The sequence below is a fragment of the Chaetodon trifascialis genome, chromosome 4, assembly GCF_039877785.1.
Source record: "Chaetodon trifascialis isolate fChaTrf1 chromosome 4, fChaTrf1.hap1, whole genome shotgun sequence".
NCBI classification, from domain to species: Eukaryota; Metazoa; Chordata; class Actinopteri; order Chaetodontiformes; family Chaetodontidae; genus Chaetodon; species Chaetodon trifascialis.
Window position 1 is genome coordinate 13,303,968 of NC_092059.1, and position 16,345 is coordinate 13,320,312.

The window sequence follows — 16,345 nt, forward strand, 5'->3', positions numbered from 1 at the left end:
AATTTATAACACACATATGCATTTAAAAACTTGAAAAAGTCAAACAATATAAAAAAAAATATATTTGGTGTAGAAAAATGCATGACGGGTAATGTGGGAGGGACTTCGACAAACATGGCGGCGTCCTCGACAGCAGGACGCGTTTTGACACTTTGCAAGCAGTTTCAAAACGTCTTAAGGATACCTTCAGCGATAAATACTCAGCGCTGCGCTGCTAATGTAACCAAATACCAGTGTAATTTTCACAGGTAAGAAGCTTTTCAGTGTGATAATGGAGACTTAAAAACGATATTAAAATCAGCGTGTCCACAGCTGACACTGGCTCTGCTCTGCGCCTCACTGACGATTTGTGTAGATTGTAATAATGGGGTCATTATCTGTCCAAGAAAATACCAACATCAAGTCTTGATGATACATGCAGATGACCGTTTGTTGAGTTAATACGTTCACAGTTTGTTAGAGTGTCATGGGCCCGTTATAGTTGACATGAATATCACAGTTAAATTAACGTTTTCATGGTGGTCTTGGTCGTGTTGCCAATAAATAAAGGTGTAGAAGGTTGCATTTACTGTATCTAAAGACAGAGTCCAACACCCACTCAATTTCTAAACGTTTCCCTAAAAGGTTTTGAATAATGTATTGAGAAATTCCCAATTTCCAAATACTTTTTCATTTTGAATTTCCATCTTTAACAGAAAAGGAGCCACACAATAAGCCTGTTGGCTTTGTGACAAAAAGCTTGCTATGTGAATTCATTTTGCATTCTCCAGGGAAAAGTCCCCTCTCGTCGGCCTGTCTTGGCACAGTCCCACCAGCTCTGTGGCTCAGTGTCGAGCCCTGCACACAACCATCAGCAGAAGAGGGCTGGAAGAGTTCTTCGACTTCCCTGAGAACTGGGGAGAGACCACCGTGAAGTCAGGTAAAACAGTAACTACTATATGCACTATGTGGCTGTAACACCAGGCATGATGGCAGCATTTCACACTCATTTGGTTTGTCATAATTTTGTAGGTGCACCATGGACCGCCAATCAACTGAGAGCAAAGAATAGTGAAGACTTGCACAAACTCTGGTAAGCACTGTTGAGATTACACTGGTGCTTCACGGTGTATACACATTGATCAGCTGTGTGTAACGCTCTCGTTCTACCTCAGGTATGTGCTGTTGAAAGAGAAGAACATGCTGCTCACGCTCGAGCAGGAGGCAAAAAGGCAAAGGGTTGCGATGCCGAGTCCAGAAAGATTAAAGAAGGTTTGTGTGATGCTCAAGTGACATCTCCACCATTACTGTAGGAAATTATTTGACAGGCTCAGCCTTTGGCAGTGAGGTGGGATGCAGGGTTTGGACTTGCAGTATTGTGGATGTCGTTTGCGTTACAGTAGGAGCCCTGAGGAAGGTAAATCTAGCTGTCTTCTTCCTCCCAGGTTGAGCGGTCGCTGATCAGACTGGAGACGGTGGTGAAGGAGAGAGAGACTGCACTGCGTCTCCTGCAGACGGGACAGGAGAAAGGCAGGCCGGGAGCCTGGAGGAAGAACATATTTGGATACACCTACTGGTGAGGACAGAGTCTCTGTACACATTATGTCACACATTATGGAGAAATGAAGCACTCTCAGTTAACACTTTAGAGGTTTCCTGTGGAGTTTTTGACCTCGTATTGCGATGGAGCTGTTAGAGCATAAGGGACAAACAATTAGTTTGGTGAATAACACTAAACATAAACTAGGACTGATCCTGTGAATTGGATATTGCACTTACATATTGCAAATTTCGGATCTGTTCGAACACTTTTTGAACAATTCTGAACTCACTTCTTTCTGCAGGTGCTCTGTAATCTGGTTGTTGTACCCATTCGGAAAATGAAATGTGGGAAGTGTCATCAGTGTCATTTGTTTTGTCTCTCAGGTATCGATTCAAAGAGTACGCTATTCCCTGGTACATGAATAAAAGATACAAGCGAAAGAAGTTCTACACACCCAAGTTTGTGGAACCATACATCAGGTAAGATGTGGCACACGTGCAAGTGTGTGCTGTTCTAGTTTTAGATGTAAAAGAAGGATGTGTGGAGACAGTTATGCCAAATTCCTTCTCGCTTACAAAAATCCAAATGCCCCCCCTGCTTTTGTCTTGCAGGCTGCGCATAGAGAGTCATCTTCGGGACAAGGGCAGGAAAGCCAGCTTCGAGAAGCACACTCAGGCTAAACTCAAGGAGAGGTTTCCTCACATGAAAGTTTAAGATGTCTTTGACCACTGTGAGGCTGACATCTGTCCAGAGACACAAGGCCTCCTGCACGTTTCATCTGAAGTCCCAGTCAGCTCATGTCATTGTCCTATGAGTGTATGTGTCCAGCTGTTATTTACGTATAAGATAAATTATGCCACATCAATGTTTTGGTCACTGTTTTCATACTTATTAAAACACATCATGTGTTGATGGTTTCTTCATGTTTTACTCGTCCATGAGATGAATATTTAAAGTCTGGAGATGGTGAGACTGTAGACAATAATGTATTTATGTAACTTAATACCATTACCTTCAATATAATTCTGCTCTGTTTCATGTAAAACAACCACATTTTGGTCGGAAAAGCAATTAATACAAGAAACTGTAGAATTAAAATAACTGTTCATGCAAAAGTGAGCTATTATACTTCTATCACGCTCAAAGAAATCATTAAACAAAAAGGACTTTATTTTTAAAAGACCACATGTAGCCAGTAACAAGCAAAGTGAAAATTAAATACAGATTCATTTGAGCTGACACTCACACCAGTAAGCACAGGCGAGCGCTGACTGGCCTTTGCCTTTGATGAGCTTACTACACAGAAGAGAGAAAGGCTTATGGACAAAAGACATTCGCCTAAAACTGTAAGGTTGTTCCTCCAAATACACATCACCCCAATTTGAGCTTGTCAGTATCCTGCAGAAACCTTGGACAACATATTTTGTGTTTTCCCCAGTGCGATCATAAACTTCACTTTGGGACCAACAGGCTGATACTTTTGAAGATGTAAGGTTTCAACAAAACGGCAACAATCCTGGAGATAAGGCAACAGACCGACTTTTATGATATAAACGAAGGAACTTAAACATCGCTTCATCACAGCGACACATTACTTTGTAGGTGTTTATGTCTTTTTCTTTTTCACAATAATCCCAGACAGGTGGCACGTGGACAAACTCGATTACTTTTTTAAAAACAAATCATACAAAACAAGCGATCATCCGTAGGTGTTCCTGAGTCCAGGGTTAGAGGTGAGTGACTGATGATGAGCTTGTGGCAAAGAGTGATGAGGAGGTGGTGCTGGTAGCTGGCAGTCGAAATCAAGGGCACTTCCTGTCCACACACTGCTTTCCTCCCTCTTCGTACTCCTGTTTGGAGATCCACATCTGCTGGAAGGTTCCCTGGAAAACAGAAAAGATCTTGAGTTTGAATACATCAGGATAAAAACGAGAGGCGGGAGTACGTTTGGTTTTAGCTAGTTCAGCTAGTGGCAGCCTGATTGTCCGAGAGCCGAGTCACCAGGTCAGGGGAAGATATACAAAGCTCTGTGGAGATGCATGTCACAAAACTAATAAAAAATATGTTGCATGTGCACAAGCTCCACTTCCACTCCCACAGTTAGCCATGAATGGGTGCAGAAAAACCGATAAACACCTGTTTGCATATCAATATTAATGTCCGCTCTGCTACTCATTAGACCTGCTAATGAGAAGGATGGAAAGTGCGATTTAACTGATTGTTTCATCAGCGGGGTTCTCCAACAGATCAGCTGTCACTATGCACCGCTGTGGCTATTTATAGCACTTGTACCACTAATTCATCACATGCCTGTAAACCATCATGGCAGCAGCAGCATCTCAATCCTCATTAAATGTTGATCAATGATTAATCCATAGAGCTCATATTGAAACAGACTTTGCAAAGTGCTTTGCGATTAATAATTAATGAACAAACAATATTTTACTCTAAGGTTAGATCTCACCTAATATTTGATGTGCACCTCATCATTTCACCTGCAGCTATCTTTCAAAAGCCGTGTGTATGCATGGTCTGAAGTGTGCGTGAGGTGCACAGTCTTCCTTTATGAATACCAGTTTACGTGTAAGAAAAGGCTTTGTGCAATTACAAGTTCCTGTAACTGTTGCTTTAAATCTCACCATGTGAGTTTCCTGTCATAAAGATTAAAAACCTTTATTCAAATATTGGTTTATATATTTATGGCTTCAGTTGCTGTGTGTCCTTACGAGTGATGCCAGGATAGAGCCTCCTATCCAGGCACTGAAGCGGCGCTCCACTGTCGTGTTGTTGGCGATCAGCTTCAGCCTCATGCTCTGATAAACAAAAGCACGTCAAACATTTTCAGGTGATGGCAACAACGAGCAGCACTGCAGTTTGGATGAGCAGTGTATCCTCAACTGAAGCTTAAGATAATAATGTTTATCAGGGTATTTGAGGAAACGGTGGCATTAACTCACCGGAGGGGTTTTCTGGGAGAGTTCTCTGTTCAGTCGGTCTGTGAAGCCCTGAATGAGCGTGTTTCCTCCAGTCACCACCACACTGCCATACAGACCCTGAGGCGCAAGTCAAAAGGTCAGCAAACGAGAGTTTCTGAAGATTTAAGAGCAAAGACTAAAAAACAGGTGCCTCCGATGCCTCTTATCAAACCAGAACAAATTCTCTGCTGTGCTCACACTGCTGGATATCAAAGGCAAAAAATGACCTTCAACAAAAAGGTTTTACCCATTAGGAGCGTCATTTAAAAGAATAAAAGTTGAACTCAAGTGTCTACAAGAACGGGAAACATTTCAGCCACCAAAACAAATTGCAACCCGTGTTTAAGACATCTGGTTAATCACCGGCCGGATGTCGATGTCACACATTCCCACGCTGGTCGTCACCACGTGGCCGACTCCCAACATGGTGTTTCCAGACAGGCCCTGAAGTGATCAGAACAAACAAAATGACACTTTGACAAAACGCACTTGTACCACATAAGAAGGGGCTTGTCTCATTTCAGGCAGTATTCAGCGACGGAGTATGTTTAGCTGTTTTGGCTGCATTACACACACACACACACACACACACACACCTTTGCATTTGAGGGGTCAAATAGGCCCTCTGGGATCTTCAGCCTCTCAGCTCCAAAGTCACAGTTGTACCCATTGGGCAGCTCATAGTGAACAGTGGGCATCTGTGCAGCAACCCTGATGAAAGAGAGGAGTTAGTTTGTTATTTTGGGCTGAAAATCACATTTAAACCTCCACAGAAGCTGGAGGTTAAAGTAAAGGATAATAGACATCAAGCTGGTAATTACTGCAAAATAAACAATGACAGGCTGATTAAAATCCTGCAGTCCTTCATTATAAAAGCAAAACACATGTCTACATTGGGGACAGATTCATGTTAAATTGCAAATAATGCTCTTACTGTTCATCATATGGCGAGTCTGACACCTGCAGTACAGACGCCTGGAAGTCCTGGATCACACACTGCAAACATCAAGAGAAGACAAGTTGGCACACATTCAGCAGAACACAATATATAACAACCAAATCCTGCCCAAGAGCTGCTGCTTACATTACACATGTAGTTGTGCCATGAGCGGGTGACTTGAGGTAGTTTCTCCTTCTTCTTCCAGCTGGCTGGGGATCCCTCCCGCACTGGATCCTGTAATGACAAAAACTGGTTGACACTGTGTGGTATGAAGGAAGATGACAATAAGGATCTGAGCTGTCCTGCATCTCTACTAGGTTCACATTTACACCAATATCTATTTCTAGCTACTTTATAACCCAAGTCTGCAGATATCTGACTTGAATGCCACTTGCCTGAGCAGGTTTCAGGCTGCAACAATAAATGCAAAATACTTCTTAGACTTCTATTATCTAAACATACCATATACCACCACCTGTGAATGACTCAAAAGAGATTCTTTAAAATGGGGTTTCCACACAAAGAACTTACCTTTGATGCGATCATGTAAGGGGGGATGATTTCACAACTTAATTCTTGAAAAAGCTCCCTGCACTGCATGCTCATGAAGTCTCCAGCCAGGGGTGATTTGACGATTCCTGTCAGAGAGAATGAGCAACAGATGAGCCAAAGGAAGACGGTAAATCTCAACCATGTTAATATACAATACAGCGACTCCACTGTTTGAACTTGACGTATTGCTATGACCATGATGTGTCCTTAATGACTGTAAGTTCATTAGTTTAGCAGTCCCCTGAATGACTCTCCTCATTTTGTTTCAGTGCAGCTCTGACTCACCTGAAAGCATTGTATTACTGTTCTACAATAAGATTTAGTTTCATCCTGAAAATCACAAGAGATTAGCAAGCCTGACGGCTCACTGAAAATTACTGGTGTCCATCAACAGTTCATAATAGTAACAGAAGCTTATAGTGACTGAGCATTTGCAGGAGCAGCTTGCTTGACTGGCAAGGCTGAGGTGCAACCAGCAGGTGGCGCCACAAATCACAGAAGATGAGCACAGGCATCAATAGATAATTTAGAAGTACAGCATCTACATGGATGCATCCTGGGTGATGAGTTCCCTGCCTGGTTTATATGAAGGCCGAGCAAAACCTGCAGGTTATGATGGAGGATTTATGACGATTGGTCACCTTGTTGCAGGACGTAGCCATCATGCACTGGAATTGCTGTGGTGTGTGTGGCTCCGCTATCCAGGACCAGGCCTGTAGACCGCCCATTGGCAAAGCTAAGATACTCAGAGTAAAGGAATTGTTATACAGTTCAGCATATAACAGATACATTATTAGTCCAACAGACTTATAATAGAAATGGTAGTTTGAGACAATTAGCAAACAGTAAAGGGAAGATGAAATAAACAGCTCTGTCCCATGCTTTTCTGGATGAATCCGAATAATGAAGGATACGCTGACAGCACTGCAGACTTGCAGAGGAAGAAGGCAGGAATGTTGTAATGTTCAAACATCAGCTCAGTTAGTTTCTCTCGTTTCGCTCGCGTGTTCCACTGCAGACACAAAAAAAAAAATCAATCAGGCCGTTTACTGCATGATTATTGTTTGCACACCACAAACTGCCAAACCTTCCCATGAGTTAACGAGAACCTGTGCCAGAAACACTTCCCTTCAAATCCTCGCCTAACAAAACCATGATTAGAGCTCAAACGGCATCTCCAAAGGTCACCAGCTACTAGCAGTACTTAACTAACAAGTTAATACTTTAAGACTGAATAGGACTTTAAAATACTGATTTTTAGAGGATTTAAATGCCAGCAGTTCACTGCTGGCTGATAAATTCAGACTATATGAATACTGTATGGCCTTGGTACAATCACAGACAGTGTAGCCAGTGTTGTTCAGACGCCGGCTCATAACGAACGCTAACTCACCGACGCCTCTGACATGAGCACTGGATGCAGGCTGGGTTCAGACTTGAAGTGCATCTTGTAGGTGTGATCCAAAATGGCCTGGAAACTGTCCCAGTCCTCAACTGTAAACGGGGCAGAAGAACAAGCAAGGGCAGGGGTTGTTAAATGTCAAATCACTGTCAAATTACTACTGATTAGTTTTGGTAATTATACAAGTGAGAACAAAGGACCAACAAGTATCAGTGCTTAACACAAGAGAGCCAAAGTTGAGCTGATCTCAAGGTATGACTTTGCTTTACTTCACTTGTGACTACAGGCCTACAAAAAAAAAACCAAAAAAAAAAACGGTAAAACGTCACAAAAAACGCATATCTTTCATCATCGTGGCTGGGTCAGATGGTGGAGAAAATAGAGCAATGACGAGCTTTTTTAGATAATAATTTGAGCAACAGGCACCAATGTTCCAGGTCAGCCCTCCGAGGGAGCCTGCGGTCCCGCGGTGCTGTTCTGCTGCAATTAAGATTGGTGTCACACTCGTCTCTAAATAGCTTCACAGCCAAACTCCACTGGACCAGATTGTGATGAGCATCATCAGCTAGGTCAGTGCACCAGAGGGCTGGTTTCATATCCGCCGTCGCTGATGCTCCTGAGGTGACAGAAATCGAACACACCTGCAGAATGTAGCAGTCCTAGCAGAGAATTTCAGCCTGGCTTTAAGTATTCTGGACAGAGCGGAAACGATTTGTCAATGGCCTGATTGGTGAATAGATTAGAGATTCATTGGCAACAATTTTGATAGCCAAAGCCAAAGCATGGGACAATAATCTAAGAGCCAGTGGTGATTTATTTTTAGTTCAGCACCAAGGACAGCGCTGGACACGTTCAAAACATCCACCAATTTGACGAGAACCAATCAGGACAGGAAAATATGCTGACTGTCAGGCAGACATGGTGGTAAATCTGACAGGGAAAGGGGTTTGCCTCCCATCAGAGGGCAGTGAGACGCTCTTCAAATGATCCCTTTAATACTGATGATGAACATCTGTCTATACATCAGGCAGGGATGCGAAGAGTCGAATTATGGATATGGACCAAGCAGCAGGATTATATTCATTACTCGAAACAACCCGCTCCATTCTTTACATTTGGAAAATATAATTAATAAAATCCTAAAGGTTCTTTGGATTTTAATACATGGGGGGGAAATTATTAAATCACCATGAGTCAGCACTCACTCATGCCATTCTTGAGTGGAGACATGACCTCCATGTTCTCCCTGGGTACCCTCAGCTGGTTGGTGTCAATAAAGTAGGTAGTGCCGCTCTGCTTGCCCTTGTCCCCATCCGTCTCCATGGGCGTGCTGCCATCCTCTCGGTCGAGGGTCACACCTATAACCGTGGGGAAGTCCGCCTGAGGGAAGCCGAAGCGAAACAAGACATGACACAAATCGTTCACACACACTCTGGTGTACCAGTATCAATCATGAGAACTACAATTAAATAAAAACAACTACGAGAAGATTGACACCACCCCAAACAATGAATAAGAAAAAATCCCCATTGTTGTGAAACTGAAGGTGAGGTAATGCTCCTCTGACTTATGAAGACAAAGATTATAACTGTTATGAAATGCTCAAAAGTACCTGATTTCATTGTGTAATCATGACTGATTCATCTTGACTAAACAATATCTGCACATTCTACGTCAAAGCCAGAAAGAATTAAACCGTCCAAAAGGTTTTTTTTACATCTGTGACTTTGACTTGTCACAGCAGGAATAGGACAGATGTTATGACAACATCTCCGCTCTATGTGAGTGTCCCAGTAAATCATGACAGCGCAGTCAGCACGCACAACACCTGGACCCTGAAACTGCAGCAGCTAAATGGAATTTAGCCATCATTAATACCATTTATATCTGTGCTTCTATGACTGTGACATGTCAAAAAAAGCCAATAAGAGCAGTAGTTTGTGTCAAACTAAAGGGACACGTTAAATATCATAATTAGTGCTGAACAAATACTCAACTAATTAATTAGACTATTGGCAGAAAATGGATTGGCAACTGTTTTGGTAATTGATAATTATCCATCCATCCATGCATTGTCTGTACCCGACTATCCCTTTCCAGGGTTGCAGGGGGGCTGGAGCCCAGCTGTCAATGGGCAAGAGGCGGACACCCTGAACCGGTCGCCAGCTGATCGCAGGGCAACATATATACACGGACAACCATTCACTCTCACACTCACACCTAGGGGCAATTTAGAGTCACCAATTAACCTAATGAGCATGTTTTTGGTCTGTGGGAGGAAGCCGGAGTGCCCGGAGAGAACCCACGCATGCACGGGAAGAACATGCAAACTTCACACAGAAAGGCCCTGCCCTACCTGGGGATCGAACCAGCGACCTTCTTGCTGTGAGGTACGCACACTACCTGCTGCAGGTATATGTTGCTATATGAGCAGACTTAAAAAAAAACTTAATGTCTTTGAGCTTTGGACTGTTACATTTTATAGGCTACATCATTATCAATCAATCAATCAATCAATCAATCAATCAATCAATCAATCAATCAATCAATCAATCAATCCAAAAAAAGTATGTTTAATCAAACCAATTAAAATAATCGTTACCGCTTCCCTTATGAGAATAAAAAATCTGATTACTGTTGCATGCTTGAACAGCTACTCTTTCCACAAAACCACAAACTGTCACACCAACTACAATCCGCATTCCATTGTGAAACATAAATAAAAACAGAATGCAATACTTTGCAGATGAACCATTTTCCAACAAAAGTTTGTCAAAGTGTTCCTGAGCCCATGTATTAATATCATTCATACAATCATGTGTTCACAATGTGGTGAACCTCCCTCCATCCTCGCTTGTGAACGACTGAGCCTTTCCAGGATGCCCCTTTCATACCCAACCAAGATACTATCACCTGTTAGCAATCATCCTTTTTACCTGTGGAATGATCCAAACAGGTGTTTTTGGAACATTTCACTACTTTCTCAATCTTTTGTTGCTCCTGACCCAACTTGTTGTCCAAGTAGAATAAGCATATATTTACAAAAATGAATGAAGTCGATGAGGTCAAACATTAAATATACTGTCTTTGTACTGTTTTCAATTGAGTATATGTCCAAAAGGATTATCAAAATATTGCATTCTGTTTTACTTGTGTTTTATAGTGTCCCAGCTTTTTGGGAATCTGGGTTGTTTAACCTCAATGAGGTCACACTGTGATGACGTGTGAAGATGATGTTTAAGGACAGTTTATTCTGTGTGGTCAGATTTTGCATTGTATGTCACAAAGTGTAAAAGAGAAACAAGTCTCACTGCAGATGATGACCAGCATCAGGCAAATATTACATGACGGATTAATTAGAGTACGGCCAATCAATGTCCCCCTCAGACACGTCTCTGAACAAATGAATATTTATACAATCAAGATCCAGCTAAAGTACAGATAAATCAAATCAAGCACAAATTCCAGAACAATCTGAACTCAATTTCTGCCGTCTGTCTCCAGGGTGACAGCCCTCATTTCTTGACATTGATGCAAGCCCAGGGGAAAGATGGAGATGACAGAGGAAGAAAAGACACATAGCTAATCAGGCCATGAGTGATCCACTTACCTTGGGACAGTCTTCACCTGCATAGCCAGCTCTTACGGAGTATGAGCCAATGTCGAACACCAAAGCTCCCACCTCATCTGCACAAATGAAAAGAGGGCTGTGAATTTGATTTACACTGTAAATATAACACTAATCATATTTGCATTTAGCATGGTTGCACGTACATGCTCATATGCAAAAAATATCCACCTGAGAGGAAGGTTAGTTTGTTATGTCTCTAAAAGGACAAATGGTTTTTTACTTTTCACTTAACTGAGTACATAACAATATTTTATCTCTCTTCTCCACCCCATCAAAACATGTCCCACTCCCACACTAAACACCATCACACAAAATCCAAACCAAACACACTGGATATTTACACACTTTCAACACACCCTTCTGCCACTTTATCTGCTGATGTCAGCTTGACAAAGCTGTTCTGGTATATCATTTTTATTCACAATTTTTGTGGCCTTACATTAGAGAACACCTCTTACCATGAATGACAAGCTAGAAATGTGATAAAATATGATGATAAGTACCTCAGTCGATACATGTGTTGTTCAGCCTGTTTTTGAATGTGTATCTGAACCCATCAGTTTTACTGGTACTGGTTAATATCAGTATGTCAAAGCTACAGATTTATCTGTTTCAGACCCCTCAGCCAATAGCATGCCTTAAATGACATGCCCTTTGTAAAACAGAGATCTTAAGATAAAAAAAAATAGAAAAAACAGATGTGTGTGACGGTACAAAGTGGCACCGTTACAGTTCAAGTTTGATGGTATATACACTTAAAGATCAATTTCTCCGTTTAGCTTCCACTAATTATCTACACAGGCTGCTCTACTGGATCTGTCTGATCTGTTTCAGAAACAAACTAAGTATGTTACAAAGTTATGATATTGTTATAAAGCTACTTATGGTTTGCACAAGGATCCCGTTGCTGAATGTAACTGACACAAGCATGAATGTAATTGTTAGACTCTAGGAAAGTTATCAACGGCCACTTCAAAATGAAATTATTTTGGTTCAGAAAAACATATGAAGTTCTTTCTTGGGTTTGAAAGTCATTACATTCGGAAAAAAACAAATTTAACGTTATGTTAAACATAACGTCACCTCTTTAAGATCAATCGGTGTTCTAAGAAAGCTATAGTTAACTTTAAGGTCATACAAACAGAGTGGGACGCGTTCATGAGCTCGGCAAGCCCACTTTCATTCATTTCCTAGCTAGCCGGCTAAATTGTATCGGGCTTGGTTAACATGGTTGTTGCATAAACGTAGAGCTTAACGTTAAACCACTGCGCGACGCACTTAAAGTGTCAACGAGTTAATATAGTCATAAATGCGAGGCAATTATTAATCCTTGCAAAAATGTAGCTTTAATCTACCACTGCGTTAGTTAAACGTTAGCACAGCTAGCATAGTTAGCTAACTATCAGGCTCGCTAAAGCTACAGAACGGGACAACGTGGACAACGGTTCCATTTTAATCGTAAGATTCCACTCACCGCCTCCATACACTCCGCCACTCATCGTCTAAATTATCTCAACAGCAACTTTCTTGATTTAAGTTATTACAGCAGAATCACAACCGCTAAACGGTTAATCACAACAAAGGAAATTTGTTAGCATGGATCAGTCCAACAAAGCCAGGCGCCACACTGCGTACAGGCTGCTGTCCAATCAGAACGGAGCAAAGCATCAGTACTTCCGTTTCAGCCGTGACGCAAGATCTAACGACACAAGTACTTCCATGCAAAGGAGTGGACGTGGCCCTGCGAACTTCATATCAACGTGAGTGAAAAACTGATTATAACTAACGTAAACTTACTTTTAACAATTAAAAGCGGACGTGTCAACAGTGTAAGTGCACGCTTTATCACGTCACGGTGACGTTAGGGAGCGTAAGATGCGGGACCTTGAGTCACGGTCGTTTAGACTCAACAAGACACTGATCTTGGCGACCATGTCACGTCACGCTGCAAAGGTAGCAAGACTTGATACCGACATGCAGACATTAGAATTTCAAAATGCAAACCCATTATTATTATTTTTTAGTTTACATTCGGTGCTTATGTGTGAATCGTCTTATTGCTGCATCATAAAGAGGTTCAGGGTTCGACAGCCTCGTGGTTGCCCAAAGTTGGATTAATGGCGCAACCGCGTAGCGTGGATAGGTTTGAGTAACTTGTTGGCTTTATGCAGATGATAAATCTGAGAAGAGCTGTGGTTATTTAACCCACTGACAAATTGAAATGCAACGCACACAATTGTAAATTAGTTGGAACCAATCACAGTCATTCATTTTTCTTACTTTTTTAAATATCAAATTAATTCGAGAATATTAGGCATTTTCATGATTGGTCTGTTAAACTTTAGAAAATAAGGACAAACAATATTTTCCTAGAAGTCAAGGTGATATCTTCAACTTGCTTGTGTTCATATAAAAGCAGATTAAGAAAGCAGTGTCAGATTATCAAAATTGTTGCTGATTGATCTTGTGTCAAACAGCTAATTGATTAATCGACTAATCGTTTCAGATAGAATAAGAATATTTTACACTATGTTTACTTGATGCATTCACAGAGGAGAATTTATAACAAAACACTCCTATTTTTAAACCAGCAGTCTGTGGTCAGCACCTGTTGACCATTTGCATTCCTTGCTGCACATGTTCACTGTATCCTGAGTCAGAATCCAACGCAGTTTACGCAACTTACTGAAGTTACTTATTAATTTTGAAATTGACGTTCTTGCCTTTGGAAACAGCAGCTGGTAGAAGCAGAGCTGAAATGACTAGTCAAGTCATTTTTTTAGTTGATTGATATAAAATTAATAAATTAGTTTCTTTCTGCAGCCCTAGACAGAACAAGCTCATCTGATCCTTGTGGTGATATTGTTCTGTCAACATGTTTTCTTAAATGTTCCTCACGCAGTTTTAAACTCCTGAATTAATTTTTAAACTCGGTTTCCTTCCAGCACTCATGCAGCGCTGCCTCACCCTGACCCTTGCCCAGCACAGCAGGCTCCTCTTGAGAAAGAAGTTTGCATCTGTTCGCTGCCAACAGTCAGCAGCCATGTCAGGTCTCCTCATTAACCAGCCCAAATACTCCTGGCTGAAAGAGCTGGGCCTGTCTGAGGACAACCCCGGTGTTTACAACGGGAGCTGGGGGGGCAGCGGGGAAGTCATCACATCGTACTGCCCGGCCAACAATGAGCCGATTGCCAGAGTAACCCAAGCAACTCTGGCGGAGTATGAAGAGACTGTCCAGAAGACGAGAGAGGCTTGGAAGATGTGGGCAGATATTCCAGCTCCCAAAAGAGGAGAGATTGTGCGGCAGATCGGAGACGCACTTAGAAAGAAGATTAAAGTCCTCGGGAGCCTGGTGTCTCTAGAAATGGGCAAGATCTACGTTGAGGGAGTCGGGGAGGTTCAGGAGTATGTTGATGTCTGTGATTATGCTGTCGGTCTGTCTAGAATGATTGGTGGGCCCGTCCTGCCTTCAGAAAGACCAGGGCATGCCCTGATTGAACAGTGGAACCCAGTTGGTCTTGTCGGCATCATCACCGCCTTTAACTTCCCCGTGGCTGTCTACGGCTGGAACAATGCCATCGCTCTGACCTGCGGCAACGTCTGCCTCTGGAAAGGAGCTCCAACCACACCTCTCACGAGTGTTGCAGTTACCAAGATTGTGGCTGAGGTGCTGGAGCAGAACAACCTGCCCGGTGCTATCTGCTCCATGACCTGCGGTGGCGCTGATATCGGCACAGCCATGGCGAAGGATGAGCGCGTGGACCTGTTGTCGTTCACTGGCAGCACCCATGTCGGCAAGATGGTGGCCATGATGGTGCAGGACAGGTTCGGCCGTAAGCTGCTGGAACTCGGTGGGAACAATGCTATCATTGTGTTTGAGGACGCCGACCTGAATCTTGTGGTTCCCTCTGCTGTCTTTGCATCTGTTGGAACCGCTGGCCAGCGCTGCACCACAACCAGGAGGCTTATGCTGCATGAGAGTGTTCACGACTCAGTGGTTGAGAGGATCACCAAGGCCTACAAACAAGTCCGCATCGGAGACCCTTGGGATCCCAGCACCCTGTATGGGCCTCTGCACACCAAACAAGCTGTGGATCAGTATCTGGCAGCTATTGAGCAGGCCAAGCAGCAGGGTGGCACTCTGGTCTGCGGAGGAAAGGTGATGGACCGCCCTGGAAACTACGTGGAGCCCACCATCATCACAGGGCTGGCTCACGACGCTCCCATTGTCCACACGGAAACCTTCGTCCCCATACTGTATGTCCTCAAGTTCAAGACAGAAGAGGAGGCGTTTGCCTGGAACAACGAGGTCAAGCAGGGCCTGTCCAGCAGCATCTTCACCAAAGATATGGGTCGCGTCTTCCGCTGGCTGGGACCCAAGGGATCCGACTGTGGCATCGTCAACGTCAACATTCCTACAAGCGGAGCTGAGATCGGAGGAGCCTTTGGTGGAGAGAAACACACAGGCGGTGGAAGGGAGTCTGGCAGCGATTCGTGGAAGCAGTACATGAGGCGTTCAACCTGCACGATAAACTACAGCAAGGATCTTCCTCTGGCCCAGGGAATCAAGTTCGAGTGAAGCCTTCAGGTGGTTTGTTGTTGAAGCGTTCAATGAGCCCAAAAGGACGACACTAAAAGATGTATTGGCGCAGTGTTGCCTAGAAAATGCTAAACATTTGTCTATGCGTTTTTGCATTCAGAAAGGTCAGTTAGAATTTTTAACAGAAAACTGAAATAATTCGTGGATCAGTTTAATTTTTCTTGTATCTCATCTCTCTGGTGGTTGCATTAGATATTAATCCTGGTTTTGAAATAACAGTTTGAAAATAGTTTTGTGTGAAAGGTCAAATACTGTTCCTTTAAATGGCTGGTATGCACTTTTCTATAAGCACTTAGGAAGTGAATTTGAGTGATACATAACTGTACCAGATTCTTTATACTGTGTAAAGAAAAAAGAAAAGAAAAATAAATCTTACCTTTATTTTGGAAGAATAAATTGAGTGGACATTTTTAATGTGTAGATGAAATCATTTCAGTGTCAAATACACCTTTAAAATCTGGTCGTCTTTTTTCAAGGTAATCACTATTAAAACTGTCTGTCTGTATCTGCTTCACACCATTAATATACTATATTTTGCTTCCAGAGGATCCTTTAAGAAAGAGTCACAGTGATTCCCAGCCAGTAAAACAATAAATAAAAGTCATGTTGACACACAGACTTGGCCAGTCTGTGCTTTATAAAACTTTATGGAGAGGATTAGAAGAAGCAACACTTGAACTTCATGAACTTCAGCACTTTCAGGTGTGGCAGCTGTTTCATTGC

At 42.5% G+C, this 16,345-nt stretch overlaps 3 protein-coding genes across 3 annotated transcripts; 2 read left to right on the forward strand and 1 right to left on the reverse strand.

Annotated features, from left to right (window-relative positions):
- The first annotated feature begins 105 nt into the window (after window positions 1-105).
- On the forward strand, window positions 106-2,677 carry mrpl47 (mitochondrial ribosomal protein L47). Its single transcript, XM_070960586.1, has 7 exons — window positions 106-248; window positions 771-919; window positions 1,012-1,072; window positions 1,155-1,251; window positions 1,425-1,555; window positions 1,906-2,001; window positions 2,134-2,677. The coding sequence occupies exons 1-7, from the start codon at window positions 115-117 to the stop codon at window positions 2,234-2,236; spliced, it is 771 nt and encodes a 256-aa protein (XP_070816687.1). The 5' UTR covers window positions 106-114; the 3' UTR covers window positions 2,237-2,677.
- On the reverse strand, window positions 2,674-12,678 carry actl6a (actin-like 6A). Its single transcript, XM_070960585.1, has 14 exons — window positions 12,497-12,678; window positions 11,002-11,078; window positions 8,597-8,771; window positions 7,383-7,483; window positions 6,904-7,001; window positions 6,631-6,725; window positions 5,969-6,075; window positions 5,582-5,671; window positions 5,432-5,493; window positions 5,094-5,208; window positions 4,861-4,941; window positions 4,480-4,575; window positions 4,249-4,335; window positions 2,674-3,405 (listed from the first exon to the last, which is right to left on the reverse strand). Exons 1-14 carry the CDS (start codon window positions 12,519-12,521, stop codon window positions 3,325-3,327), a joined length of 1,290 nt encoding a protein of 429 aa, XP_070816686.1. The 5' UTR covers window positions 12,522-12,678; the 3' UTR covers window positions 2,674-3,324.
- Window positions 12,481-16,009, forward strand: aldh7a1 (aldehyde dehydrogenase 7 family, member A1). The gene is made up of 2 exons (XM_070960584.1): window positions 12,481-12,782; window positions 13,968-16,009. Exon 2 carries the CDS (start codon window positions 13,973-13,975, stop codon window positions 15,599-15,601), a length of 1,629 nt encoding a protein of 542 aa, XP_070816685.1. The 5' UTR covers window positions 12,481-12,782; window positions 13,968-13,972; the 3' UTR covers window positions 15,602-16,009.
- The last annotated feature ends 336 nt before the right edge of the window (window positions 16,010-16,345 follow it).

Bases quoted from the DNA above. Each gene is read 5' to 3' on its own strand.
- mrpl47 (XM_070960586.1), top strand. From the start codon at position 115: ATGGCGGCGTCCTCGACAGCAGGACGCGTTTTGACACTTTGCAAGCAG. The intron at 249-770 runs GTAAGAAGCTTT...TGCATTCTCCAG, and splicing joins TACCAGTGTAATTTTCACAG to GGAAAAGTCCCCTCTCGTCG. The intron at 1,252-1,424 runs GTTTGTGTGATG...TCTTCCTCCCAG, and splicing joins GTCCAGAAAGATTAAAGAAG to GTTGAGCGGTCGCTGATCAG.
- actl6a (XM_070960585.1), bottom strand. From the start codon at position 12,521: ATGAGTGGCGGAGTGTATGGAGGCG. The intron at 7,484-8,596 runs GTGAGTGCTGAC...CCCCGTTTACAG, and splicing joins TCCACTCAAGAATGGCATGA to TTGAGGACTGGGACAGTTTC. The intron at 4,942-5,093 runs GTGTGTGTGTGT...TGATCACTTCAG, and splicing joins TTGACCCCTCAAATGCAAAG to GGCCTGTCTGGAAACACCAT.
- aldh7a1 (XM_070960584.1), top strand. From the start codon at position 13,973: ATGCAGCGCTGCCTCACCCTGACCCTTGCCCAGCACAGCAGGCTCCTC.